Source organism: Halichoerus grypus, chromosome X, assembly GCF_964656455.1.
Source record: "Halichoerus grypus chromosome X, mHalGry1.hap1.1, whole genome shotgun sequence".
NCBI classification, from domain to species: Eukaryota; Metazoa; Chordata; class Mammalia; order Carnivora; family Phocidae; genus Halichoerus; species Halichoerus grypus.
The window spans coordinates 918,246-946,244 of NC_135727.1; the positions used below are offsets into that span (position 1 = coordinate 918,246).

Consider the following 27,999-nt stretch of genomic DNA (forward strand, 5'->3'; position numbering starts at 1 on the left):
CGGGTCCGGCCGCGCCGCCTGCGCCGCCTCCGCCGCCTCCGCCGCCCCGCAGGCCTCGCCGCTCGTACTGGCGGCTGTGCGCGGCTCGCGGCCCCGCGTCCAGGCTCCTGCGACATGACGCTCAAGGCGAGCGAGGGCGAGGGCGGGGGCAGCATGCGCACGGCGCTCTCCGACCTCTACCTGGAGCACTTGCTGCAGAAGCGCGGCCGGCCCGAGGTGAGAGGCCCCGCCGTTCCCCGCGCGCGGGCTGAGGGGCCGGGACTCGGCGCCAGGCCGCGCCGCCCGCAGCGGGACCTGCCCGCTCCGTGGCCCGGCCGCGGGGGGCTGCCCTCGGGCTGGGGGCCGCGGCGGCTCCCGGGGCTGCGTGGGGGGGCGTCAGGTGCGGGGGTCCTTTCCCCCGGGAGCCCCCGGGGGTGGGAATTGGGGGAGGCCGCGCGGCCCGGACGGGGCGCTTACTAGGGTCAAGGGAAACTTCTTCGTGGACGGGAGGCAGGCCAAGGCAAAGACTTGAGGGAACAGACCCCAGCAGAGTCGCTCTGCTTGCTTGGTGTCGACATGCGTGTGTTTGGGTCCGCAGAAACGGTTGTAAAGCTGACTCTGCCCCTAAAGCGCTCGCTCACCGTCCGTCTGCATCTGGGGAGGGCCCACCCAGATGGGGTGGCCTGTGTGTGCCTTCGGGTGGACAGGGTGCACGGGTTCCAGAGGTGATTCCTGGGATGGGTGGCAGACAGCTGTTAAGCTCTCCCCTCAGGGATGCCCGGAGAGGACGTGGGGCATTTCCGTGTTCATCTCTCATAGTTCCGAGTGTGGGTTTCACCCAGCAGAATAAGGTTGTGTCTTACGCAGAGGTGCGGCCGCCAGAATGCTCGCTCACTCCTCTGCAGGCTGAGGCTGGCTCCCACCTGGAGCCATCGCCCCGAATATAGGCCCAGCAGCCCCTCCAGGTAGCCTGGCCTTCCTCACGGGTTGGTGGTCAGGTGCTACTAGTGAATGTCCACAGAGCGAGAGAGCGAGAGAGCGAGAGAGCGAGAGAGAGAGCGAGCCAAGCAGCAGCTGCACTGTCTACAGAAGTCCGTGTGAATCTCCTTCCTAGACTGCGGGATTTTTCAGGGCAGGGCTATTTCATGCTCACTGCTTTTATTTTAAATGCCTAATAAAGAGGTCCTCAGAAGTGTCTGTGAATTAATAAGCGACTGAAGAGGTGGACAGAAGAGATTTAGCATAACCTTCCACTTCCACAGATGAGGACACTGAAGATTCACAAGGTAAAGCAAACAGTAGAGCTCAAGGAAACAATTGATAAGCATCAGTACAGTGTTCACACCTGTGTGTTGTTTCCAGTCATGATCGCAATATTCTAGGCTTGAATGAGTGCGGGAATGAGCAGGTGGGGAACACAGTATTGTTATTCAGATGGCAAGACGGAATTGGAAGGTATGTAGTGGAATATGCACTAGGAGGGAATCAGGATCTAAAACAACCCGGCTCCCCATAGGCTTGGATTCTCTATAATCAGTTCACTTGGCTGCGCCTTAACTTTTTAATAAAATCTCTTTATTAAATTTCCTTTTGGCAGCTTTACTGAGGTATAATTAGCATACATATAATTCATAAATTTATTTAGTCTGTTCAATAAGATTTCACAAATTCATACAGTCATGTAACCAGAAAGTTCCCTGGTGGTCCTTTTCACTCATTCCCCCCACCCCTGGAAACCTGGAAATCACCCTGGAAACAGAGCTGCATTTTGACACTATTTGACACTAGCATTTGGCCTTTTCAGGAGTGTCTTATAAGTGGAATCCAACTGTATGCAGTCTTTTCTATCAGGCTCCTTCCACTTAGCACACCCAGAGCCCCATATATAACTGAACGACCAGCCCTTGTGTAAACCTGTCTGCTCCTTAGGGACAGGCTTGAGACGCTGTGGGCCTTCTGGAAGAAAGGCCCTATCACTACAAGACTTACGTTGTAGTGCGCCCTCTGAGTCGGCAGTCCTCAATTACGGCACATGATCTACTGGGTAGCCACTTTGTTTTGGTGTTCTTAAAGAATTTGAAGCAGGTGAAAGAAAACTTGCTAAATCCTTGAATGGAATAGCACCCGGATCGGCCACTGTGCGGACATCGGAGGGAAAATCTCCAGTGGTTCCTTGAGGTTCATCTTCCCTCTGGGACTCTTACCTTTGCTGCCAACACTAGGCTTTGCGTCTCACTTGCCGTGTGCCCTTGGGCAAGCTTCTGGGCTCTCTGTGCCTTCGGTTTCTCTTCTCTGTCAAACGGACCTGTTTGGGGAGTTGTGGGGATGGTTACGTGAGGTAATGCTTGTCAAACACTTCGAACTGCACTGGTCCGTCCAGCATCTCCCTCAGAGCCGCCTGTCCCGTAGCATCAGCACATCGTCCCCTACGGGCAAGAAGCAGGCAAACCTGCGACGGAGCTGTTGGCTTGGACAGAATCCAGAAAATGGTGAAGCTGAAAGCTTCTTTTAAGGGGAATTCTTTCTGTAAAAGTTCTGAAGACTCAAAACCCAAAGTTTCATTTCTATTTTTTTTTAAGATTTTATTTATTTATTTATTTGACAGAGAGAGAGAGTACAAGCAGAGGGAGGGGGGGAAGCAGGCTCCCTGCAAAGCGGGGCTTTGTCCCAGGACGCTGGGATCGTGACCTGAGCCGAAGGCAGACGCTTCACCGACTGAGCCACCCAGGTGCCCCTCAAAGTTTCACTTCTGATTATAGTTCACATTTAATATTGAAAAAGGATGCCCCGCTTGGGTGGCTCAGTCTGTTAAGGGGTAAGCGTCTGCCTTGGACTCGGGTCATGATCCCTCCTCCTCCTTCAGCGAGGAGTCTGCTTCTCCCTCTGCCCCTCCCACCACTCATGCTCTCTCTCTCAGATAAATAAGTAAATTTTTTAAAAAAAGAAAATAATTTCACAATAGATTGGAACTGTAGCCTGTCTCCCGTATTTAAGTATATTTCTTTTCTTGGAGAAGCTCATAAGCTATCTCTGGCCTTGTTCTTTACGGCAGTGCTCACTAGTGCACATACAATGGGTTGAGGAATTCCTCTTGCATTCTGCTCAAAACAGCACTTTGCCCATGTAGTAAATCCCTCAACGTTCACTGACAAATAAGTCAGGCCCCAGGTAAGCTTCCCCTAAGATCTGTCTGTTGATCCGTAGGCAGTCAGATGCGTTACCCCACGCTGGTAGTCGTCCATTCTGGCCAGTCTGTTGATTGCCTACTACATGCAGGCCTGGTTCTGGAGCTGAGAAGTCCAGAAGGGAGGACACAGAGGCAGGTGTAGAGTGCTGTAAAGCTGTCAGACCTTCAGTCCTGCCGAATCGAGGATGTCGTCGGTGAATGGTGCTCTAGGCCGGGGCTACTGCTTGTGCGAAACCATTGAGGTTCTTGCCAGAGTGTGACACCCTGAGTGTGATCATTTTTTGTTGTGAAAAGTAATACACCCCCCCCCTCAGTTGTGACAATCAAAAAATGTCTTGAGACGCTGTCAAATTTTCCCCGGGGCAAGGGAGCCAGAATCAGCAGACATTTCGTGGATGCAGAGATTTCACCCCTAAGCAGTGAATTGCTCAAACCTTTCAGTGTTGCTAAAACTGGAGGACCCTGAGTATGGAGTGTAGGAAGGCAAGAGTAAATGCAGCTCCAAACTTGTCTGCGGGGCAAGGGAAGTGACCCCGAGGGCAGGGAAAACAGGAAGAAAAACTCTGAATTAGGGAACCAGAAGTTTCTTTTTTTTTATCTTTTTTTTTTTTTTAAGATTTTATTTATTTATTTGACAGAGAGAGACACAGTGAGAGAGGGAACACAAGCAGGGGGAGTGGGAGAGGGAGAAGCAGGCTTCCCGCCAAGCAGGGATCCCGATGCGGGGCTCGATCCCAGGACCCTGGGATCATGACCTGAGCCGAAGGCAGATGCTTCACTGACTGAGCCACCCAGGCGCCCTGGGAACCAGAAGTTTCTTTTCTGATGCTTCACTTTTTCCTTTTCCTTCATATCAAGAAATATACATGCATACATACATATGTAGGTTTTGGCTCAAAAGTCACCTTCCCTACGAGGGAAGAAGCCTTTGCCTCTGTACCTAGTACACTGGGTAGATAAAGTGCATTGGAAAAGGATCTTTAGAGACTTGACCTTTGGATTGATTGATGTATGTGTTCTCAAATGGATTTAGTGCCTGAGAAACAGTGCACCTAGTTAATGTATGATTTTAAGATAGTTCTCGCCAGAAACTTCGGATCCTAGGCTTTCCTCTCCCCAGCTCTTGTCATTTGTGGTAAAAGTGCTAATCTCTTTCTAATAATACCTTAGAGTACTCTTGGTTTTCTCAGTTTCTCTTTTTTCCCCAAAGTGGAGTAGATCTTGCCCAGGCTGATGTGGGGCTGCTCCCACAGTCTGCCATCTGGGGATGGCTTGGCTTCTTGGCCTGGCCTTCTCCTAAGTCTCCGCGTGGAAACAGTTGGCCAAGAGCCTAACAGTAGGCTGAACAAATGTTTGTTCTTGCCTGCATTCGCTGTCACTCATTCTTAATGCGATTGTTTGGATGAAAAAGCCAGCTTTAGTTGCGCTGTTTTATTCACCCGCACCCCCGCCCACCCCGCCCCCCAGCCCCGCCAAGTTTGTTTTCATCTCTTTTTAAGTCCCAGCTTCCTTTGAACCCTGCGGCAGATGTTTCCTCCCAGTCCAGCAGTTCCGGTAGTTAACAGCCAAAAGGCTGCAGACCAAAGGCTGGAGGCGTGGGGGGGGGGGGTTGCTCCCCAGTTTCTGCAGCCGGTGAGCTGAGGGGTGAGCAGTCACCCCTACCCAGAGCCACTCCCCCCGCCCACCGGGAGATGAGGGCGGCGAGCTTTCAGTTGGAAGCAAACTCTGGGGCGTTTGCCTTTATTACTTGTTCAGCATTGCTTCGTGTCACTTGGCAGTCACGTGGCAGTAATGACTCAGGAAACAGCAGCACGTGCCTCGCGAGTCATTCATGTCATCAGTGAATGTGGAGCAAGCTCCTGGTGTGGGTGCCCATGTGGGACTTACGTTCCAGCTCAAGGAGACAAAGCGAACAGAAGAAACAATCCAATCTGTATCTCTCAGCTGTGGAAACAAGACAAGTTAGGGCAGATCAGGGGGCCAGGACAGGTGTCTGGTACGCAGTAGGTCAAAAGATGGGCAAGTTAAGTATCCCGAGTGGAAGGCCAACAACACCTTCCCCTTCCTCCTAGGTTCAGTGTGGGCCACTTATGTAGCTTGAAGACTGGGATGCGACTTCATGGGGCAAAACTCGTGTCTGGATCCCAGTGCTTGTCTTGGCCTCCCACTGAAGAACAGACCGCTCTTTCGTCTGCCCCTAGGACTTCCTGTCGTCTTCCTCTTTGTTCCCCTGCAGGTGCCACCCTCTTCATCAATCAGAAAGCCTGTGTGAAGCTCCATTTGCTGGTTTTGAAGAAAGCTGAAAACCGTGTTTTGTGTCCTTTGAGTGCTTACACTCTAAGACAACCTTAAACTTGATGGAGGCTATCTTTTCCATTTATCATTTACGTTGCATGAATGAATGAATGAATGAATGACTTCCCCTTATAGTAATGAGCTGCCAGAGGGCAGACAGCATGACTTAACTATGTGAAGATGTCCTGCGCTTCATGTGGTCACAGACCCACAGACTGAATTAAGGAATCACCTTTCGCGTGTGTACACAGACATCCAGTGGAAGTGGATGTCTCTATATCCTTGTCCCCACAGGTGTCTGTGGTGAGGAGATACAGGGGCTGCTCGGAGGTGAGATTGAAGAGTAGTCTAGGGAAGTTTCACTGAAGACATACAGGAAGACAGGGTTGCTCAAGGACAAATTTGCAGTGGAGAACATTGTGGTTTGATTTTAGAAGCCTTACTGTTACACGTCGGTTCTTTAGTTAGCACATTGAAGACTTCCGTTTATCTTAGTCATCGTTCGCAACTTCTGGGTGAGTGTAATAGTGACTCTTAGTCATCGCAAAGAGCAGCTTGATGGGTAAGCACATTTGAAAGACCAACCTTTGGGATAGCAGCTCTTGAACTTTTCTGACTGGAATGTGTTCTGCCTCTGGTAAGCTTTGCTGAGTCCTTAATTTAAAGGCTGACATGTTAAAAACAATCTTTGCAATAAAGCTGAATAAGAAGAATATGAGGTAAGTGTGCCGGTTTATCTGCCTGTTCTAGGTACACTATCATGTAGGCTTCTTCCCATTTCAAAGGTCAGTTTGTATTCTGTGGACTAAGACTTTCTAATCTGTCACTGTTTAGAACAGTATGCAGGTTCCCACTGAGTCTGGAAACACAGGTGAATCATCATAAACACTTTATTGACAGTACGTTACAGCACATGATAAAATAATATGAGCCATGTTTCCTGACTTTATGGCCCCCTGCGGTTAGCAACGCACATAAATGGTAGTTGCTGATAAGCCTATAGAACTCACTCCTGAGTTGAGTTTTCAGCTTTTCCGGCCCCACAATTAGTAGTGGTAAGAAATTCATAAATGAGGCTCAAGGAGAGTCCTGGGTTTTATTTCATACTCTGAGGCCAGAAATTTGACACTTGAGCTCATCATTTTTTTGCAGCCATCACAGACAGTGGTCCTTGAATTCCTCGTTCTATAACACATGCGGATGGTAAAAACATCCCGATAGCACAGATGGTGAATTTGAGAAGAGGAAGTCTTCCTTCCAACGTGACATTCTTTTTCCTCTGGTTTTCTTGAGTCTACTCGCTTGAAATATGTAACGTCATGCCCTGTTGCGGGGGCATCCGTGGCAGTAGCTACTTTGCTTTGAAGAGTGTTAACCACATGGTCCCGGGTCACCGTGGGCCATACTTTGAAGAACTGTTTGGACACTGTGTGTCGTGGCCTCTTACTTTCCAGAAAACCGATCCTGTATACCGCATAGCTCTCAAGGATGTCTTGTCGGTAGCCATTCTTTGGTACCAATCTCTCTTGGTTATAGTTGTTGGGTTGCAAACAAGTGCTACTTGCCGGCCATTTTGCTAGTTATTTTGTGCAAATAAGTTCAATTCTGTCTACTAGGAGTTCAATAATAGTACAGTATCAGAACCATGGAATCGACATTGGTACAAAGACTGAGTGTAGTTCTGTGCCATTTTGTCATGTGTGCATGTGTATGACCGCCACGCCAGTCAAGGTACAGTCACGTGTCTCCTTGGCGACCACTACTCTGTTCTCCCTTTCTATAATTTTGTGATCTCAAAAAGGTGATGTAAATGGACTCATAATATGCAGCCTCTTGAGATTGACTTTTTTCACTCATCAGAATGCCTTTGAGATCCATCCCAAGTTGTTGTGTATATTAATAGTTCCCTTTTTATTGCTGAGAAGTGACTTCATCTGTTCAGCTGATCACCAATAACTTTATAGCCATTCTGGTTGTTTCCAAGCTTTAGCTATTGGGAATAAAGTTGTTATGAACCTCCACATAGAAGTTTTGTGTGAACATTTCTCTCAGGGTGCTGTTGCTGGGCTGTAAGATACTTGTTGTTCTTTAAAAGATTTTATTTACTTCTTTGTCAGAGAGAAGGAGAGAGCGAGAGAGAGAGAGAAAACACAAACAGAGGGAGGGGAAGGGCAGAGGGAGAAGCAGGCTCCTGGTGGAGCAGAGAGGCGGCTTCTCCCTCTGCCTTTGCCTGTCTGTCTCTCATGAATAAATAAAATCGTAGAAAGTACCTAACTCTCTTCCCAAATGGCCATGCCGTTTTACATTCCCACCAGGAAGGATGAGAGATTCAGTTTCTTCGCATCCTCACCTGCATTTAGTGTTCTCATTGCTTTTATCTTCGCTATTATGATAGGCATGTGGTGGGATCTCATTGTGGTTATAGTTTGCATTTCTCCCTGATGGCCATCCTTCCTTCCTTATCCTCTTCAGTGATACCTGGTCCGGTCTTTTGCCCATTTTTTAAAAAGATTTATTTATACATTTGAGAGAGAGTGAGCGGGCGTATGCGAGTTGGGTTGGGCAGAGGGAGAGAGAGAATCCCAAGCAGGCTCCACCTCCAGCTCGGAACCCTATGTGGGCTGATCCCAGGACCCCGAAATTATGACCTGAGCCAAAATCAAGAGCCCAATGCCCAACCCACTGAGCCACCCACAGGATCCCGGTCTTTTGCCCATTTTTTAATTAGATGGTTTTTATTTTTTTTAAGTTTTTATTTAAATTCCAATTAGTTAACATACAGTGTAATATTAGTTTCAGGTATACAGTGTAGTGATTGAACACTTCCATACATCACCTGGTGCCCATCACCTTCATCCCCATCACCTAGTTCACCCATCCCCCACCCACTTCCCCTGGGGGAACCATCAGTGCGTTCTCTATAGCTTTTCTTTTCTTCAAGTTTTCTATTTAAATTCCAGTTAACATACAGTGTACTGTTAGTTTCAGGTATAGAATTAGATGGTTTTTAGTGTTGAGCACTGAGCATTCTTTTTTCTTATTTTTTAAGATTGTATTTATTTATTTGAGAGAGTGAGAGAGAGCGTGCGCACAAGCAGGGGGAGTGGGAGAGGGAGAAGCAGGCTTCCCGCCGAGCAGGGAGCCCCATGCGGCGCTCGATCCCAGGACCTGGGATCATGACCTGAGCTGAAGGCAGACGCTTCACCGACTGAGCCAACCAGGCGTCCTGAGCATTCTTTATATATTCTAGATTCTAGTCTTTTGTTGGGTGTTTGGTTTGTAAATGTTTCCTCTCATTCTGTAGTTTGTCTTTTCATCCTCCTCACACAGGCTTTCACTGAGCAGAAGTTTTTAATTTTTAAGAGGTCCAAATTATCAACTTTTCCTCTTACGGATCCTGCATTTGGTGTCGGGTATAAGAACTCATTGTCTAGCCCTAAATCCCGATGACTGTCTGCTATGTTGTTTTTCTAAAAAGTGTTAAGAGTTTTACACTTTACATGTAGGTCCGTGACCCATTGTAAAGGTGTGAGGTTTAGGTCGGTGGAGTTTTGCTGTAGCGCCATTTATTGAAACGACTACCCTTCCTCCATCGAACTGTTTTCACACCTTTGTCAAAATCACCTGGGCGTATCTGTGTGGGTCTATCTCTGGGTTCTCTATTCTGTCTATACCACACAGTCTTTATTACTTGCAACTATATAAGTCGTGCAGGTGTGTAGACTGATTCCTCGTACTTTCTTCCTTTTCAAAATTTTTCAGCTATTCAAGGGCGTGTGCCTTTTATAACATACATGGTTTTTTTTTAAAAGTCATCCAGAGGTACGTTTAACGTAGCCCAGATGGATCAGGTGCATGAAGCCAGTTGTGTGTAAGAAAAATAACATCTATTTATCCGGACCCGCCCCCGCCCGGACCCTGAGGCTGAACCCAGAAGGGCTATAGCACGTTAAATAACATCTCAGGTACAGGGGAATCAGCAGGAGTAGGAAGTGAGCTGGAGAGCACGTGGCCACCTGCAGGGCACAGCCACCCTCAGCCATGTGAGCAGTGCCAGGTCTTCTGAAATTTCTAAAGAGAGCTTAGAATCTTCTGGGTTTTACTAAATTAAAGTATGTGGTCAAAATAAAACAGACTCGTGAGCTATCCATTTACAATTTCTGCTTTAAATTATACCATTATTCACGTATCATCCCACTCACTGTAGAGAATACGTCTTGCCTCCCCACTTTGTAAGGTGACCAGATCAGTGGCCCCTTCCCTTCATTTCCTTTCTCCTGTCAACTTCTGTCATGGTGTTGACATATACAATGTGTTCTTCAACTATGACTGCTTCATGACTTGTTTATAGGTAGATTCTGAAAAGGGGAAGTCAGTAAATGGTTTTTATATTATTATAACTGACTGCCGACCCAACAGCTTTATCCCATTTCTCCGTGATTTTTTTTTTTTAAGATTTTATTTATTTATTTGAGAGAGAAAGCGTGACAGAGAGAAAGAGCACGAGCGGGGGGAGCAGCAGAGGGAGAAGCAGGCTTCCCGCGGAGCAGGGAGCCCGATGCGGGGCTCGATCCCAGGACCCTGGGATCATGGCCTGAGCCGAAGGCAGACATTTAACTGACTGAGCCACCCACTTCTCCCTGATCTTGTTTGGGATGGCAGGATGCCCAACTCAGTTCTTATTTTCTGAGCTCCTTTGGCAGGCCGGGACAGCCGCGCTGTGCAGCTCTGGCTGAGGAGACATGAATAGATGTCCACTGGCCTGGTCCTCCTTCCTGCCTTGAAAGTGGAGCGTTTGGGGAGCTATTTTCACCTCAAGCCTCATTTCTTTCGTTTTCTGTGCAGGGACTCCTGAGCCCCAGCCCGTTGTGGTCTGCTGGACGGCACGGTCTTCCATGGCTGATTCTACTATGAGCAGGTTCCCGGCTCTGCTGTCCCAACTCTGCTCGATCTATGACCATTTCCCTAGCTCCTTTCCATCTTCTAGAAAGTTATTAATATCTGGCATCCCTGAAGACTTCCTCGTGTTTTCTTTTTTTGTGGGTTTCTGTTTCCCTTCCCTCTTTCCCCCTTTCTTTCATTTACACAGGCTGCCAACTTGAACCTGAATCACAGTCACTTAGGACAAATTTTATCTTGCCAGAATAGAAAGCATTGTGCTTTGTAGCACTTTTGGGAATAATAGGTTTTCATTTGCCTGTATGGAAATTAATTAAAAATGAAGGGATGCGTGAAATTTTGAACGCTGCCCATTTTCTTCAGCAGTGTCTAAGTGTCTGTTACTATCCTCGTTTTGCCAGTGAGGAACCTAAAGCACAGAGAGATCAAGAAAGTTGCCCAAAGTTACCCAGCCGTAGTTAAAAGAGTCAGGGACTCAAACCCAGTGGGTGTATGGTTCTTTGAAAAGGTTTGCTACGTCAGGACACCCCCAAACAGATGCAATGGTAACTGTATTATTAGACCATTTCCTGTAGAGTGCCTTGAAGTTATATGAAGTTCTGTACTCCCAGGCACCCCAAGTCTATTTTCTAAATACAATACAATTCTATTTTCATAGCAAATTCTATAGGACTCATGTGACATATATGTCATGTGAGTTTTTTTAAGCTTTAGTTGCTATACAAGGCCCTTCCTCTTCCTCAGCACTTCCCTCTTCTGAGGCCACCCGGTAACTAACACTCCTTCAAACCTCACCATCTTCTCAGAGTTTCTAATGACCTCTTAGAAAGGATTAAGTAAACTAAAATTTAAACCATTTTATATTATTTCATAAGGCACACCCCCTATCTTATGAGATGCACGTCTGTCCACAGGCCTCTACCCTGTGATCTTCTAGTCCTTTCCCCTCTAGGCCCTTGGCCACTGGCTGGGAAGAAGTGAATGAATGAATGAATGAATGAATCACACCCAGCTGGCCATATTGCTTTTGATTTACTATTTTATCTGGGGTGGGTGGGGGACACATTCAGAGGTTTCCACTTGACTTTCCCCACTGTGATAGCTCTTACCGCAAGCTCTGGGCTACTTCAACATTACCGGACTAGAAAAATGAGGAAGAAGCAACAAAGGAGACTGAGAGGGAGCCCTTCAGGAGCAGAGACTGATCCATGTTGAGGTCTAGCAGCCCAGTGACTCTCTTGGTGTGTGGTATCCAGTTTACTCGTCATACTGTTGACGGACTTTTGACGTCCTTCCAGGTTTGGGCTTTTAAGAAAACTGTTGGGCTGAGAAGGATACAACACCACTTCCATGGGATTCCTACCAAAAATGTACAGCCTCAGCCTAATTGTGAGAAAACATTGGACAAACCCCAGTTGAGAGTCTACAAAACAGCAGGCCTGTCCTCTTAAAAATGTCAAAGTCATGAAAGACAAAGAAAGGCTGAGGAGCTTTTCTAAATTAAGGGAGGCTAAAGAGATGTGAAAACTGAATGCAGTGCATGATCCTGGATCCTGGTCTGGGAAAGAATATATATCTAGCTCTAAAGGACATTATTGGGATACTCGATAAAATTTGAAGAGAAACTGAGGACCAGATACAGTATTGTATGAATGCTAAATTTTCGTTTTTGAGAAAGTTTTTGTTCTCAGAAAACACACGGAAGCATTTATGGGTTAAGGAGCATGAGGTCTTCAGATTATGTTCGAATCATTCCAAAAATTAAATTTTATAGTATTTTCTTTTACAAAATAGTGCTGCAATGACATCACTATCCACATCTTTTGCGGCACGTGGCACGTGGCCGTGCATCCCTGGGGAAGGGCTCGGATGTGGTGGATGCTGTCTCTGCACTTTATGTTCTGTTACACTGCTCTGTTGTCTGTCCTCCTGCCCGTGCCACCGTGAGTGCCAGTTGTCTGGTTTTGCCATCATCAAGGTTGGGAGAAAGGTCACAGTGCAGATAGCATCTTGGGGTGGTGGGAGGGGTGCCACTTGGGTTCAGTGGTATTATTGTTATCATCATAGGCCAGGGGCTAATCCTAAATGCCTAATTCTCTTCCTGTTTGTAGCAAAGACATAATTTGTGAGAGGCTAATGCTAACCTGAATCATCTTTACGCAGAGCATCAAGATGCTTGAATGAATCCCACCCTGGATCTTGGCTGTAGACTGTGAGTGTGCGTGTGTGCGCGCGTGCGTGTGCGTGTGCGCACCATACGAGTACGTGGCCCCTAACCAGAAACCCTTGGTGCAGCACCCTGGATATCAAACCCATTAATATTTCTGCAGCAAACTGGATAAACATGTCTATTAAGTTGGATAATAACGTTTACAAATAGCCTCACATCAGAGTCTTTTAGATTTTAGAACTGCGGTTACAGACTGACGGCAGGCCTCTGCTGCCTCCCTTATTCATTGCTTTGTTGTTTTGACCTGACAGGCTGTGTCACACCAGGTGAATGCCGTGACCGAGGACATGTACACCAATGGTTCTGCTGCCCCAGGTAGCCCTACCCAGGCCAAAGGGCAGGAGGTACGGAAGGTGCGACTCATACAGTTCGAGAAGGTCACAGAAGAGCCCATGGTAATCCCTTATCATATTCTAACCTCCTGCTTACTCCTGACCCCTTGAGTCCCTGGCTCTCATCCCTCCCTCAGGTCTCTCCTTCCGGCAGCTTTGACGCCCATTCTAGTTGAGTACCACCGAGGTACAGATGAAAAATCTTTCTCCTAAGAAATCACCTTAAATTATCCTAAAGATGATAACCTCAGAAAGAGCTGAAAATACAGCTGACTGTGCCATTTGTCTTCATTGCAGGGAATCACTCTGAAGCTGAATGAAAAGCAGTCCTGTACGGTGGCAAGGATTCTTCATGGTGGCATGATTCATAGACAAGGTACTCTGGGGGGCGCCTAGGTTGTGTTTCACTCAGGGATTAATCATTTACTTCCTATTCAGTGGTGAGGGTCAGGAAGCTTACAATCTTAAACCCAGGAGCATTTGTGTGTATATGGCAAGAGATTTTCTGGGGCTTAATAACTGGCTCTTTGTATGAATTGCCCAGTGCCACCATCTCTCCCTCTGAGCGTTCTTACACACCTATTTATACCAATATTTTTCCAGTTAATATTTGAGCAATTAGATATATGCAACCCACTGCATTAGACTTTGAATATGTTACAGTGAAGGAAACAGACCATCTCTACTTCCTGGAGCTAACAATTAAACTGAGAAAATACACATTAAACAAATAATTACAGGTAACTGTTGTATCTTCTTAATGTGAAGGTGCCGTCAATTTTCAGATGCATCCTTTAGTAAGAGCTGTTTGTGGCGGGAGTTGGGGTGAGAGAACAGTAAAATATGACATGTTTTTAGTAGCTGATGATAACCTGTATTTGCCCACCTGATTCATTCCATGCTGTGAGCCCTACCCTTTTATGTTTAGTTGGGACTTTTTTTTGTATCTAGGGTAGCACAAATATTTGTAACTACTTTTCACATAGAATCTAACCATTGATTAACTGTACCATTAGGTGGCATTTGTGGGTCTATCTAAACAACAAAGAAACATTACACTTGCTGTGGATGTGGTGCTTTTATTCTGCTTGGTCAACGAAACTGTCAAGTGCTGGCCTTGGTACATTCCCTTCTCCCGTGGAATATGAACATGCTCTAGGTCATGCTTTCTTTTCTGTGGTGTCTTGATTTCTATTGACAGCTCTTGTTTTAATGTTTATTCTTTGTGGACTGATTTTTCATTTTGTGCTAGGCTCCCTTCACGTCGGGGATGAGATCCTAGAAATCAATGGCACAAATGTGACTAATCACTCAGTAGATCAGCTGCAGAAGGCGATGGTGGGTATTTTCCGTGCCATTATCTTTGTGAAGTGTGGATGCACATTGGTGTCAGTGTATGTCATTTTTCTGTCAAGTCTTTATACCTCATTGAGGGGACTCTTACCACTGCTAATCTTTATTCTGTGCAAGCAATGACAGTTCTCTATTTTCATCTAGCAAATTTCTAAAATAAGGTGAATAACCCAGAGTATCTATCTAGAAAGAACATTGGACTGGGTGTCAGAAAGCGTTGGTCTTTAATGGCAGCTCTGAAACCCTGCTCTACTTCATTCTAGCCATGATTTTGAACAGGTGAATTAATTTCTCTAAGTCATCTGTAAAATGAAGATAGGAATCCCTATTCGTAGATTTGTTATGAAGAGTGGATGGGATATTATAAATGAAAAGTTGAGGGGCGCCCCGTGGGCTCAGAAGAGCATGTGACACTTGATCTCAGGGTTGTGAGTTTGAGCCCCACGTTGGGCATAGAGCTTACTTTAAAAAAAAAAAATGAAAAAACCCCACATGGGGCAGTTGGCCAGAATGTGGCTTTTCACTTGAGACAGAGATAAGGAGACTGAACCTTGGAGAGTTTTGAAACTTGCCCATGGTTACATGGCTGTTAAACGACAGACCTGGGATTTGCTTTAATCAAAAGTCCTCGTGGGGTGCCTGGCTGGCTCAGTGGGTGGAGCATGTGACTCTTTATATCAGGGTTGTGAGTTCAAGCCCCACTTTGGGTGTGCAGATTACTTAAAAATAAAATCTTAAAAAAAAAAAAAAAAAGCCCTTGGGAGGTGCCTGGCTGACTCAGTCTGAAAAGCATGCAACTCTTAATCTTGGGGTAGTGAGTTCAAGCCCCACGTTGGTTGTAGAGTGTATCTAAACAAACAAACAAACAAACAAAAACAAAAAACAAAGCCCCCGCTGGACTTCTGCTTCTGGCTAAATGAAGTAACAGGGACCAGATTTACCCTGCCTTTTGAAACAACCAAAATCCAAACATCTGTGTACCTAATGAAAGAGCTTCAAAATACTTGAAGCAAAAACTGGTAGAACTGCAAGGAGAAAAAGACAAATCCACAATTATAGTCCAAGATTTCAATCTCTCTCTCAATAATCAACAGAACAAGTAGCGAGAAAATCAGTGAGGATATAGAAGCTGCAAAGAACCCTACAATGCTACTGTCATAAGAGGAGGAACAGGTAGAAGAGTCTCAAAAGACATATCAACCAGTTACAGGGTATGGACTTCATTTCCCCAAGGTGGAATTGCTGGATCCTATGATAGTTCTATTTTTAATTCTTAAAAAAGATTTTATTTATTTATTTGACAGAGAGAGACAAGCAGGGGAAGCAGAAGGCTCCCCGCTGAGCAGGGAGACCCATGCAGGCTGATCCCAGGACCCTGGGATCATGACCTGAGCTGAAGGCAGGTGCCCAACCAAATGAGCAGGGTAATCTCTTTATTCTAAGAGGAAAATGGGCAAAGCAAATGAAGAGATAATTCAGGTGTCCCGTTCTCCCTCTGCCCGTCATCCTGCTCATGCGCACTCTCTCTTTGGCAAATAAATAAATAAAATCTTTAAAAAAAATAAAGGATGTCTATTGCAGCAGATGATAGTGAAAAAAAATTGGCAACAGTCGACATGCCCAGTAATGAGGAGTATGGTAGAACATGAATAACATGTTCTATAGAGTATAATCCCATTTTTGTTAAAAGCAAACAAAATACATATGAATATGGATATATGTGTAAATATTTGGAAATGTTTTCTTTCGTGTCGAGAAAGGTATGGGTATATGTGTGCCAGGGTTCCTTTAGGTTCATCTGGAGACCTTTTAGGGTTGAGTGTGGGGAGGAGGGAAAATTATTAGCTTTTTCTTCATTATTCTTTGTGCATCTCCATGTTGTTACACTGGTTTATGGGGCACATGAGACTTTGATATCGAAGGAGGAATTGTCCTAAAAATTTCAAAGTGTGCAGTAAAGATGGGTGTTGGGAAAAAAAAAAACACTTTTTGGGGAGTTTGAGAGGGGAAATAAGACTTTATGAAACCCCAGATCCATCTGTTATATATCCATTATAATTTCTTTTTTAATAGAAAGAAACCAAAGGAATGATCTCATTAAAAGTAATTCCCAACCAGCAAAATCGTCTTCCTGCACTACAGGTAGGTGACACCATTTTCTCTGTTGTGTTCTTTGATATTCAATTGAAATGACATGATTTTAGTTTTAAGTTCTCAGTATATCACGAGTGTAGCTGCCTGGTGCTCTCTGAACTAAATCAACATCCATTACAAACAGGCAGTCCTTCTTTCTTTTCTTTTTTTTATTATTTATTTATTCATGAGAGACAGAGAGAGAGAGAGAGAGAGAGAGAGAGGCATAGGAAGAAGCAGGCTCCCAAGGAGCAAGGAGCCCCATGCGGGACTCGATCCCAGGACCCTGGGATCATGACCTGAGCCGAAGGCAGACGCTTAACCATCTGAGCCACCCAGGCGCCCCAGACAGTCCTTCTTTCTGAGTTGCTTGTTTGTAACCGATGTGAAAGGAAAGGGTAATGTCTTTATTCTAAGAGGAAAATGGGCAAAGCAAATGAAGAGATAATTCACAGGAGGAAAAATACAACTGGACATCGAACATATGAAAAAATAGCCACTTTTACCAGTCATCAAAGAAACAAAATAAAATGTGTGCAGTATCATTTTTCACCAGCAAATTGGCAATTATTTTTTTAAGATTTTATTTATTTGAGAGAGAGAGAGCACAAGTTGGGGGGTAGGGGCTGAGGGAGGAGCAGAGGGAGAAGCAGACTCCCCGCTGAGCAGGGGGCATGACGCGGGGCTCGATCCCGGGACCCTGGGATCATGATCTGAGCTGAAGGCAGACGCTTAACTGACTGAGCCACCCAGGTGCCCTGCAAATTGGCAAATATTTTTTAAAACAATAATAGCCCAGTGATTAATAGTAGCCAATAATAATAGCCAAAGGGAAGAAAGAGTGTTAAGAGCACTTACTCAAAATTCACTGAGACTCTACCTTGTACACATCACTTCGCTAGAAACTGGAGGTGATATAAAGAGAAATGGGTCCATTCCCAGTCCACAGACAGCTCATCATCGGTACAGGAGAGAAAGTGTTTGGATAGGGCCTTGGCAGGTGAATGTATGCAAAAGTTTCTAGCGCAGGTCGTTTATGTTATTGTGGCAAAATTTTCTTTTTAAGCAGACTTTTTAAATTGAAGTTTGGGTATATGTGTGTGTATGTATATATTACAAAATACACAAATCGTAAGTATAAAACTAGAATGATTTTCACAAACTGAACATACCCATTTGACCAGCACCCAGCTCCAGAGACAGAACATGGCTAAGAACCCCTGTACGTGTTTCCAGTTACCATAACCCTAACTTCTAACATCAGAGACAGGTGTTGCCCCTTTTTGAAATTGATGTAAATTGAATCATACACCATGAAATCTTTTATTTCTCATTTCGTTCACTCAGTATTATGTCTGTGCTGTTGCATAGCTGATTCCTTCTTGTTCATTTGCCCAGTTGCCCCAGACCCTCACCAGTACTTTTTCTTCATTTTGGCCGTTGTGGTTTTGATTTGCGTTTCTCTGATGACTAATTAGAGTAAGCGCCTTTTTTTTTTTAATGTTTTTCTCCATTTGGATGCCCTCCTTTATGAAGTACCCATTCAAGGCATTTTCTTACTGATTTGTAGGAGCTCTCTATGTATTCTGGATAAGCATCTTGTCCTGTGTCCGTATGAGACTAGCCTTAGTTTTTCAAATTACGTTTGGAAAACTTTGCCATCAAAGCCAGTGGGGCCTGTGTGCATGTGTGTTTGGGAGCAGGGGAGGACGGTGTTCCGTAACGGCTTTCAGTACTTTCTTGCGGAGATATGAGTGCTCATATTTTCAATTTCTTGTGTCGCTTTTGGGAAATTGTGTTTCGTAAGGGATTTGTCAAGTGTATTCATGTGAAGTTGTTCACCATATCTTCTTAGAACCTTTTAAACAGGGGCGCCTGGGTGGCTCAGTCGTTAAGCGTCTGCCTTCGGCTCAGGTCATGTTCCCAGGATCCTGGGATCAAGCCCCACATCGGGTTCCCCGCTCCGCAGGAAGCCTGCTTCTCCCTCTCCCACTCCCCCTGCTTGTGTTCCCTCTCTCGCTCTCTCTCTCAAATAAATAAATAAAATCTTAAAAAAAAAAAGAACCTTTTAAACATTTCTAGGATGTCTACCTATCTTCTACACATTGATTTTTATAGTTGGCCTGGCAATGTATTCAGCAAATGACCATACTTAACTAATTCCTCATTCTTGGAAAATTAGCTTGATTCCAATATTTCTGTCTTGTAAATAATGCTGTGGTGAACATACTTTTCCAGACATCGTAAGTGACAACTTGTGCAAAGAAGGGGATCGTGGAGACAAGGGGTATCCACATTTTAAGACCTTTGGCACATTCATATTGTTTAGTTAACATACCGTGAAAAGATTTCCCAAGGAAACATGCCTTTCCGATAGTAGCTCCTTTGTTCTCCAAGACAGACCGACAATCAGCCCCAGTAACCACTAACATGTTGGAGGGATCAGGTCCAGCCCCAGTTTCAGTCACTTCTCCCTGCTGTTCATTCAATCCTGAGCCTATTTACTTATAGCAGAACTTTCGACCTGAATGTGCTGGTGTCGGCATCTCTCAGTTCCCTTTGCCTTATTTTGCAGATGTTCATGAGAGCACAGTTTGACTATGATCCCAAAAAGGACCATCTGATCCCTTGCAAGGAGGCGGGACTGAAGTTTGTTACTGGGGACATCATCAAGATAATCAACAAAGATGACAGTAACTGGTGGCAGGGGCGGGTAGAAGGTTCCTCCAAGGAGTCAGCAGGCTTGATCCCTTCTCCTGAGCTGCAGGAATGGTGAGCCACTTTTGTATGGGTGAAATTCGCCAGTGCGAGGGACCCGTGCTTGCCACACACACATGATTGCTTAGCTCCAAAAACCTGTCGCCTCATGTGTAGTTTCTGTTTCTCGACCGAGCCAACCTGCAGCCTTACCTGCGTCATGGCTGAGGGGGCAACAGTGAGCCGATGGGCTAGGCTCGGAAGCCGTTACAGGTAAAGGAGCCCGCGTGAAGAGCTCGTCATTTGTCTGTGGGCCTCTGTTTCCTCAAATGCTTTCCCTTTGGTTACAGAGCAAGGGACAGCACGGGGACCGGAGCCCTCCCTGGTCTCCTGCCTCCCAGGCTAGTGCTTCTGAGACTCGCAGAAAACAGTCAAATGTGAAATGTGTGTCCTTGAATGCAAAATCCCAGCACGTAGAAAAAAATAAATCCGGCCCGAGTCGGATTGCTCACTTAGTGCTGGGTACCTGGGAGTGCCGGACCTCCCCCTGCAAAAGAAATCCAGTGTAAAGACACCGTACAGCCTTAAGGGAGGGGGTCCTTTTAGATTTAAGCCTGAATTCTGGTCGACCTCATCTTTGGGGATGACACAGTGGGAGTTATAAACGTGGCACCAAACCACAGGAAGTGCCATATAGAAATAAACTCTTACAATTAGAGGAACAAATGAGGGGCATCCAGCCAGCTCGGTCAGTAGAGCACATGACTCTTGGTCTCAGGGTTGTGAGTTCGAGCCCCACGTTGGGGGTAGAGATGACTTAAAAATAAAATCTTAAAACAAATTTGGCATTAGAGCAGCAAATGAAATAGAGCGCCAGCCCTGCATGATAATGGTGACAGACCCAGGTAACACGTGAAGAACATTGCGGGACTGGGGGCGCACGGCTGAGGAAGACCCAGCAGCACGGCGGCATTCACACGGGGCTGCCACTTAATGAGGTGCGCAGTCAGTGTAGCGGGTTGCCACAAGGATTTCTTTTGAACGAGGACATCAGGTAGAAGTACTGGAATATATTTCATGTATCGAAGAGAAGGTATTGTTTTGTGAAGCTGCAGTTTTAGTTGTATATGTGATGTGTTTGTTTTAGTTATAGATGGAAGGTGCATAGTACGCGGCTGCATTGTGTAGTAGCTTTCCTATACTGAGGTAGGGTCATAAAGGTTCAAAAACCAATGAACCAGAGTGTGGGTTGGGTGCGGAGTCGGCTGAGGTTCACGCGTGTGGAGGCAGCAGACAACGCCCGGCGCCCCCCGCGGCCTGGGAGGCCTCCGCAGACATCGTGTGCAGCTCCCACGCTGGCTGCGAGCAGGAGGCTCAGAGAGACTAACACAGTGATGGCTTCTCAGGGCGCAGGTGCCTCCCTTGCCTTTCTGGAGAGTTCTTATGTGGGCCTCCAAATACCTGGCATTGGAAAGGTGTCCAGGCGGAAGTGACAGCCCCCTCCCCCCCGCCTGCCATCACATCCTCCCCTCAGTGCAGCCTGACCATTCCAGCCGGGCTTCTTCCACTTGTTTCTGTGTGTGCCCGTTGGCTCCTCCATACCAGTCCAAACCCTGCTCATCACAGACCCAGAGCTCACAGAGAAGGGGGTGGGGGTGGGAGAGCGGGAGGGAGAGAGGGCAGCTGAGGGGGTCCTGGCAGAGACACAGAGAGCAAGAGACTGAGGGGGGAATATGAGAGAGACACAGAGATTGGAGAGAGAATGAGAGATCCACACAGAGGCTGCGAGAGAGACACACACACAGAGAGATGGGGGAAGTAGGGAGGGAGAGAGGGACGGGCTGAGAGACCAAGGAGGGGCCTCAGAGTGAGAGTGAGGACTGAGAGGGGTGAGGATGAGAGGGTCAAGGACAGCACAAAGTTTTTAGCAGATTGGTCTGGAAGTTGTCTTTTTTTTTTTTTTCAAGATTTTATTATTAACTGATCTCTACACCTAACGTGGGGCTTGAACTTACAGCCCTGAGGTCAAGAGTCGCGGGCTCTACCGACTGAAGCAGCCGCGTGTCCCTGGTCTGGAGGTTTGGTGGAGAAGGGGAAGGGTGACCCTGGGGCTTTTACGCTGAGGTTGCCCTGACATTCTGGGTCGTCTTTTCCTGCCAGGCGAGTGGCTAGTGTGGCTCAGTCTGCTCCAAGTGAAGCCCCCAGCTGCAGTCCGTTTGGGAAGAAGAAGAAATACAAAGACAAGTACCTGGCCAAGCACAGCTCAAGTAAGCTTCCTGGGCTTCCTCTCTGCCGGCTTCTGGCAGCTAAAGGGAGATGCTGTCGTGCATGGTGGACCACACGTTACACAGGAAGCATGCCATGTCTTCTGGTTTTCTTTTATTACAACATTCATCTTCCCAGTACATGTGAAGGAAAGCTAGTGGTCTGCTCACACCCGCTCATTATCCTCACTCCTCAGGTAACCAGCCGAACAGCCTTCCAGACCTTTCTCAGTGTGTCAGTGCCATCAGCATGACCAGCTCATGGTCTGAGCAACCCCAGAAAACAGCATGTTTTCCTGAGAACTAATTTTGGTTTTGTTTTTTACCTACTGTGGTAGGTAATATAATATACTAAAATGATAAATGGATTCAAGCAGACTGTAGGTAACAGTTGAATAATCTCCCATTCAGCTCACCCTCCCCAGGGGGGACTGGAGTGCAGGGCAGCGTGATGTTACTGAAACTATGGAGAAGAGAGAGGAAAAAGGAGAATATGGGGTCCAGAAAATTAGAAAGAATGTGAGTCCAAGGAATTCACTGAAAGAGTCACGATGAGTTCAGATGGAGGAGGCTGGGAAAAGCAAGAAATAGACCCAAAGGAAAGGCATCCATGGTCCAGAAGTGGTGTACTCGGACGCCCTGTCCATCATTCCGTCACTGGCGACTGTGGTCGTGCCGGACAGTGTCCCAGCCCCCATCATCCTCTGGTAAGGTTAGATGAAGTTTGGTTGGCTGAAAAGAGCGGTGGGGCAGTTAAGGGTCTCACTGCTTCCATCCCAGCCCCTGTAGCCTTTCGTCTACCAGAGTTCGTCTTCTGAAACCAAAATACGATCACGTCACTTCAGTGACTCCAGGCCCAAGTCCTTTCTCCTCAGCCTCAGCTGCCTTCACGCCAGGCTGACAGGACTTTGGGCTCTTTCCCGCCTCACCACCTGGACCACGTTCTTCCCAGCTGTGGAAATGAACATGGCTTGGTTTTCTTTGTCCCTAGTTTTTGACCAGTTGGATGTTGTTTCCTATGAGGAAGTTGTTCGGCTCCCTGCATTCAAGAGGAAGACCCTGGTGCTGATCGGTAACTTCTTGGTGCCCGCCCCCCTCCCCATGTTGCTTTGCTAGTTAGAGTACAGCTCCCTCCTTACGGTCCTGCCCGCAGCATATGATGCCCCCTCTCCCTCCCTGCCTCAAAAAAAAAAAAAAAAAAAAAAAAAAAAGGCAGTGAGGACAGTCTCTGGGGTTCTCTGAATCCTTACAGGTGTTCCATCTGGATTTACCTTACAAATGCAACTAAACCTTCCAAGTTTTTCAGCAACTAGTTACTTTAGGTGGGCAGCTCACCACCCTGTCTTTAGAGTTAAAACATTAGTTGCTTAGAGGAAATTATTAGGGTTCCGGAGAAATTTCCAGTAAAAACACTGCTTTAAATTCAATTCCACTGGGACGCCTGGGTGGCTCAGTGGGTGAAGCATCTGCCTTCAGCTGAGGTCATGATCCCAGGGTCCTGGAATCGAGCCTCGCATCGGGCTCCCTGCTCCGCAGGAAGCCTGCTTCTTTCTCTCCCTCTGCCCCTCCCCCTGCTTGTGCTCTCTCTTTCTCTGTCAAAAAAATAAAATCTTTAAAAAAAATCAGTTCCATAAAATCTTTAAAAAAATGATTAAAAAAGCGGGGGACACCTGGGTGACTCAGTCGGTTAAGCGTCTGCCTTTGGCTCAGGTCGTGATCCCAGGGTCCTGGGATCAAGCCCCGCATCGGGCTCCCTGCTCAGCGGGAAGCCTGCTTCTCCCTCTCCCACTCCCCCTGCTTGTGTTCCCTCTCTCGCTGTGTCTCTGTCAAATAAATAAAATCTTAAAAAATATATATATTGAAAAAATAAATCAGTTCCATTAATTTTGGAGAGCTCAGTAAAGCAAATCTCTTTAGAAGAGAAATAGAAAACCCACGTGTCAGCTGGCTCCTCTTTGGAAACAACAGTTATGTTCTGAGTCCTGACCCTTAGCCCTTGGAGCCTTGTCTCCCAGTGGGGGCCTTGGCCACTCCCTGACCCCAGTCTGGAAGCCACACCTGCTCACTCACTCTCACCCACGTCCCATTTCTAAACCTCTCCCCACCTTTGTCTTTGGGGAAAGAAATGGAAGCCTTCATGAGAATAATAGCAACCTGGTTTCTGTCTTTTCTCCCTCCCCAGGAGCCAGTGGGGTGGGTCGCAGCCACATTAAGAATGCCCTACTCAGCCAGAACCCGGACAAGTTCGCATACCCTGCCCCATGTAAGTACCTCTGCGGTCCTTGGAGGACAGGTGGGAGCACCACTCTGAGATACCAAAGTGGTCTTTTCTATGTGTGACTTTATTTGAAATGTTTGATTATAAAAACAAAACACAATTTGGAAAGATGCAAATGTGTACATATAATCGCTCCAGCTAACTATGTTGTATGCCTGCGTAACAGAAGCAGTTGAAAATACTTTTATCCTGCTTTAAATAAGCAAGCAAGTAATATTATTGAAAACATACATGACCGGGGCGCCTGGCTGGCTCAGTTGGTGGAGCGTACAACTCCTGATCTCTGGGTTGGGGATTCAAGCCCTACACTGGGTGGAGATGTTACTTACAAATAAAATCTTTAAAAAATTATTTTTTCATCTTTATATTATAAATATTTTCTCATGTGCCTAAATCTCAGTCCGTTGAGTGGCTATACTGTAATTTCCGTAGCTATCCACTATTGCTTGACATCTAGGCTGCCTCTAATTTTCCTGAAATGTCTTCTGAATCAAAGCAGCGCTCAGGAAAGGCACAGTCTCGGCAGTAGGATTCTTCTCAATAGAACAATCAGGCCAGTGGCCAGGTAGGGAATCAGATGACTGCATTCCCAGAAGTGAATCTGCATAGTATGATTGTGTATATTCCCAGGAAGAGATCCTGCTTATCAGAGTAGAAAACTGGATTCTGAATCTGGTATTAGTATTTTTTTACTCCTTGCTTCTACATTTTGCCTTTAGGGATAAGTGACACCTAACTAGGGGCAGAAAGCAGATGGCCCTGGGTTGAGGAATGAGTGGGGAAGTTCGAAAGTAGAAATAGCCACTAAAGAAGAGTTGTTGTTTTGTAAGATGGGAAGAGAGAGAGGCATGTGCAGTTGTGGACTGAGAGACAAGCAGAGGATGCACAAGACAAGGGGATAGGGGGCTCGATAAACATGGGATGCAGGAGAGGTCCACTGGGGAGGAGTGTGAGGGGTTATGTTTCAAGCTGTGATTTCTGGAGCACGATTGATTGATTGATTGATTGATTGATTATTATTATTATTATTTATTGGAGCACGTTTTAGAGGACAGTTTATATGAATGATAGTAAATGTTGTGACTTAAGAATATTCCAACATTTAACAAAATGAGTTTAAACCAAACCAGAGTACTCTTCTAAGCTATAAAAAGGAAATTTTACATACGCTTTCAAGAAATCCAAACCATAGCCCATAGATCTGTTTAAAAACTATAATCGGGGGCGCCTGGGTGGCTCAGTCAGTTGGGCATCTGCCTTCGGCTCGGGTCATGATCACAGGGTCCTGGGATGGAGCTCTGTCAGCTTCCTTGCTCATAGGGGAGCCTGCTTCTCCCTCCCTCTGCCTGCCGCTCCCCCTGCTTGTGCTCTAACAAATCAAATCTTTAAAATATATATATAATCAGCTGTCATTTCTCCAATTCTGAGCTCTAATTCCTGGGGTTGGTGATTTAAGAGATGTAACTTCATATAGGGAAAGGGATAGGAATTTTCTACGTTGGGCTTTGCCTCTTGAAAGTTAAACACATTCTGGATGGACAGGGCATTTCCTGCTCTGCATCATCTATTGTCAGCCCTTCGGGACCCTGTGGGAGAAACCCCCCTATTAAACTCTCTGCACCAAAGGCAGCTGGGATTTACATACAGATACCATGGGCCAAGCCCCTAGGAGATGGTGAGGACCCCCAGTTTGGTCAGGGATTTGGGTTCTTGTGCAGATACAACACGGCCACCCAAGAAGAATGAGGAAGACGGGAAGGAGTACCACTTCATCTCCACCGAAGAGATGACCAGGAACATCTCTGCCAATGAATTCCTGGAGTTTGGCAGCTACCAGGGCAATATGTTTGGCACCAAATTTGAAACCGTGCACCAGATTCATGAGCAGGACAAGATTGCCATCCTTGACATTGAGCCCCAGGTGGGTAGGCCTGACAAGGCAGGCATGGATGAGGTTTGGTTCACGTAGTTTCACTGGGGTCACCTAAAACCACAATAGTTGTACCAGAAGTGATGGAAATGATACTGGGCTTGGTGATGCTCAAAGATATGTATTAGAAGGCAGCCATCATGATAGCTAACTCTGGTTCTTTCCTTCCTTCCTCCCCTTCCTCTTTCTCTAGACCCTGAAGATTGTCCGCACGGCCGAACTGTCACCTTTCATTGTGTTCATCGCACCTACTGACCAGGGCGCTCAGGTGGGAAGGACGGGGTTACACAGGGTGGGTGGAGGTTCATTCTCCAGGTTTGCCCGGACTGGGACATCAGTCCAGAGCTCAGCTTGTGCCCATATCTCCCATGAGCCTCCTGGCTACTGCTATCCTTCTTCCTGTGAGGCCAAGAAGCCAAAGGGCATGGGCACATTTGATTTACTCAGCAGACATTTATTAAACCACTAGGTAGGCCAGCACCCATGCTAGGTAACGGGGACAAAATAAATCAGAGACAGTCATAGTTCCAGAAGTGCTTGGGGTCCAGTGGCAGAGAGGGGCAATTTGGCAGATCCTGACACTGCTGCGACGTGGGCTCAAGTGGGAAGGACAGAGGTGGCACTGAACCCACCACACCCACCGCCAGGGGTGTGGTGTGGCTGTGGGGAGAGGCGAAGAGCTAGGGGACCAGGGATACACTGAAAAGCCGCTCCCTGCTCACCACCCGAGTTCCTGCACCTGCTTTCACCAAATGCGACAGAGAAGTTGCCGCGCGGCCTCCACTGCGCACACCGGCGGGGCTGTTTCCCTCCCACCGTCACAGACACCGCCGCACTCCGTGGCCTGTGCACGTGGCGTCTCACGTATGTGCAGCTCGATCTGTACGAGAAACTCCAGGCAGGACTGCCAGGTCCCAGGATGCTTGCGGTGGGAATGGAGAGTTCCCTGGGAGATTGCTTGTTAGCCAAAGTTTCATTTGTTGACCAATCTACTAGAAAAATGTAGTCTCGCTGTACTTTTCTGTTAAGTGGCTGCGTGTTTTATCTTTTCTGCAAACTGCCTGGTCCTGTCCTTAGCTTATTTTTCTCTTGGGTTATTGGCCTTTTTCTTACTGCTTTCTAGGAGCTCTGTATTCGGGTAATTAGCCCTTTGTGACATCAGTTGTAAACATCTTTTTCCCAGTTTGGCATGTCTTTTGGCACTTATCGTTGTGCAAACGTTTTTACTTTTATGGAGTAATCAGTCTTTTCATAGCCACTTGTTTGGGATTCTAGAAAGAGGCCTGGGATTGTAAGTCACCCTCAGCTGTGGTGGTGGTGGTGGTGGTGGTGGTGGTGGTGGTGGTGGTGGTGGGTGGTGGTGGGTGGTGGTGGTTGGTGGTGGTGGCTGCGGCAGTGGGGAGAAGCTGCTCACGTCCACGCCACAGCGACGGAGCTCTTGGCCTCCCGAGCTCTGATGATTTATCATCAGGGTTAGTTTGAGATCCTCCAGAATTGCGGTGCTCGAGTGTCTCTCTACGCCCTACTCTATTAAACATTCTCAAGGAAGGTCTTCAGGGCTGGAGTCTTTAAGCAGGTGACTCTGAGCCAGGCAGTGGTCACCACAACCAGGGTGTACTTAAAACCCATCACTGACCTCTTGGGCTGCCGTGCTGTGGGGCCTGCTTCATCCACGCTTCTCTTTTCTTTGCAGACGGAAGCCCTGCAGCAGCTGCAAAAGGACTCCGAAGCCATCCGCAGCCAGTACGCACACTACTTTGACCTCTCACTGGTCAATAATGGCATTGACGAAACCCTTAAGAAACTGCAAGAAGCCTTTGACCAGGCGTGCAGTTCTCCACAGTGGGTGCCTGTCTCCTGGGTTTACTAAGCTTGCAGAAAAGGGGCAGCTACTCTCTGCCCTTCTCTAGCAGTTTGAATTCCATTCTCCTTGCTTTAAGACAAACAGGGACACTCCACCTAGTTTGTCAGCTTCCAGTGCTCTGCATCTATCCTAATTAGGCCAGTGGGTGTCAGTCTTGTTCAAGTTCCTTGGCTGGGCTCCGATTTTCCTGATCGATGGAGCCCCACTGATCAGGGTTTCAGAAGGATCTCTGGAAATCTGAGGCCCAAAGTACTATCAAAATGCAACTGCTAATCAAAGATGGTGCACACAGAGAAGAAAAGGCAGTGGCCCTTGTTCTTTAAAGCCCGTGCTCCTTCACCTTTAATTACACTAGGCATCTCACGTGTCTTTGAAGCTATTTGTAACCTCAACTTTCTAAAATGCCAAAATGAAGCGGCTGTGCAATAGAATGATGTCTGCTCTAGGGAAACCCTCAAAAGCAATAAAAACGTTGCTGTGTTCAAATGCCAATACCTTGTAAGTCTCTGGAGAGGGAAATGGCAGCCCCTGTCAACCCCAGTTGCCTCCCCTGGGTTC

The 27,999-nt window shown here is 46.7% G+C and overlaps 1 protein-coding gene across 3 annotated transcripts; it reads left to right on the plus strand.

Annotated features, from left to right (window-relative positions):
• On the plus strand, positions 1-27,933 carry MPP1 (MAGUK p55 scaffold protein 1). Of its 3 annotated transcripts, none has more exons than XM_078064177.1 (12): positions 2-216; positions 12,842-12,985; positions 13,220-13,298; positions 14,175-14,260; positions 16,349-16,417; positions 18,984-19,180; positions 21,266-21,372; positions 22,361-22,441; positions 23,552-23,632; positions 25,366-25,568; positions 25,771-25,845; positions 27,271-27,933. In XM_078064177.1, exons 1-12 carry the CDS (start codon positions 115-117, stop codon positions 27,445-27,447), a joined length of 1,401 nt encoding a protein of 466 aa, XP_077920303.1. In that variant the 5' UTR covers positions 2-114; the 3' UTR covers positions 27,448-27,933. The 3 variants fall into 3 exon arrangements, with proteins under 3 accessions (XP_077920304.1, XP_077920303.1, XP_077920305.1); XM_078064179.1 differs by lacking the exon at positions 2-216 and adding an exon at positions 6,035-6,098; XM_078064178.1 differs by lacking the exon at positions 22,361-22,441 and having other exon boundaries at positions 1-216.
• Positions 27,934-27,999: the final 66 nt, after the last annotated feature.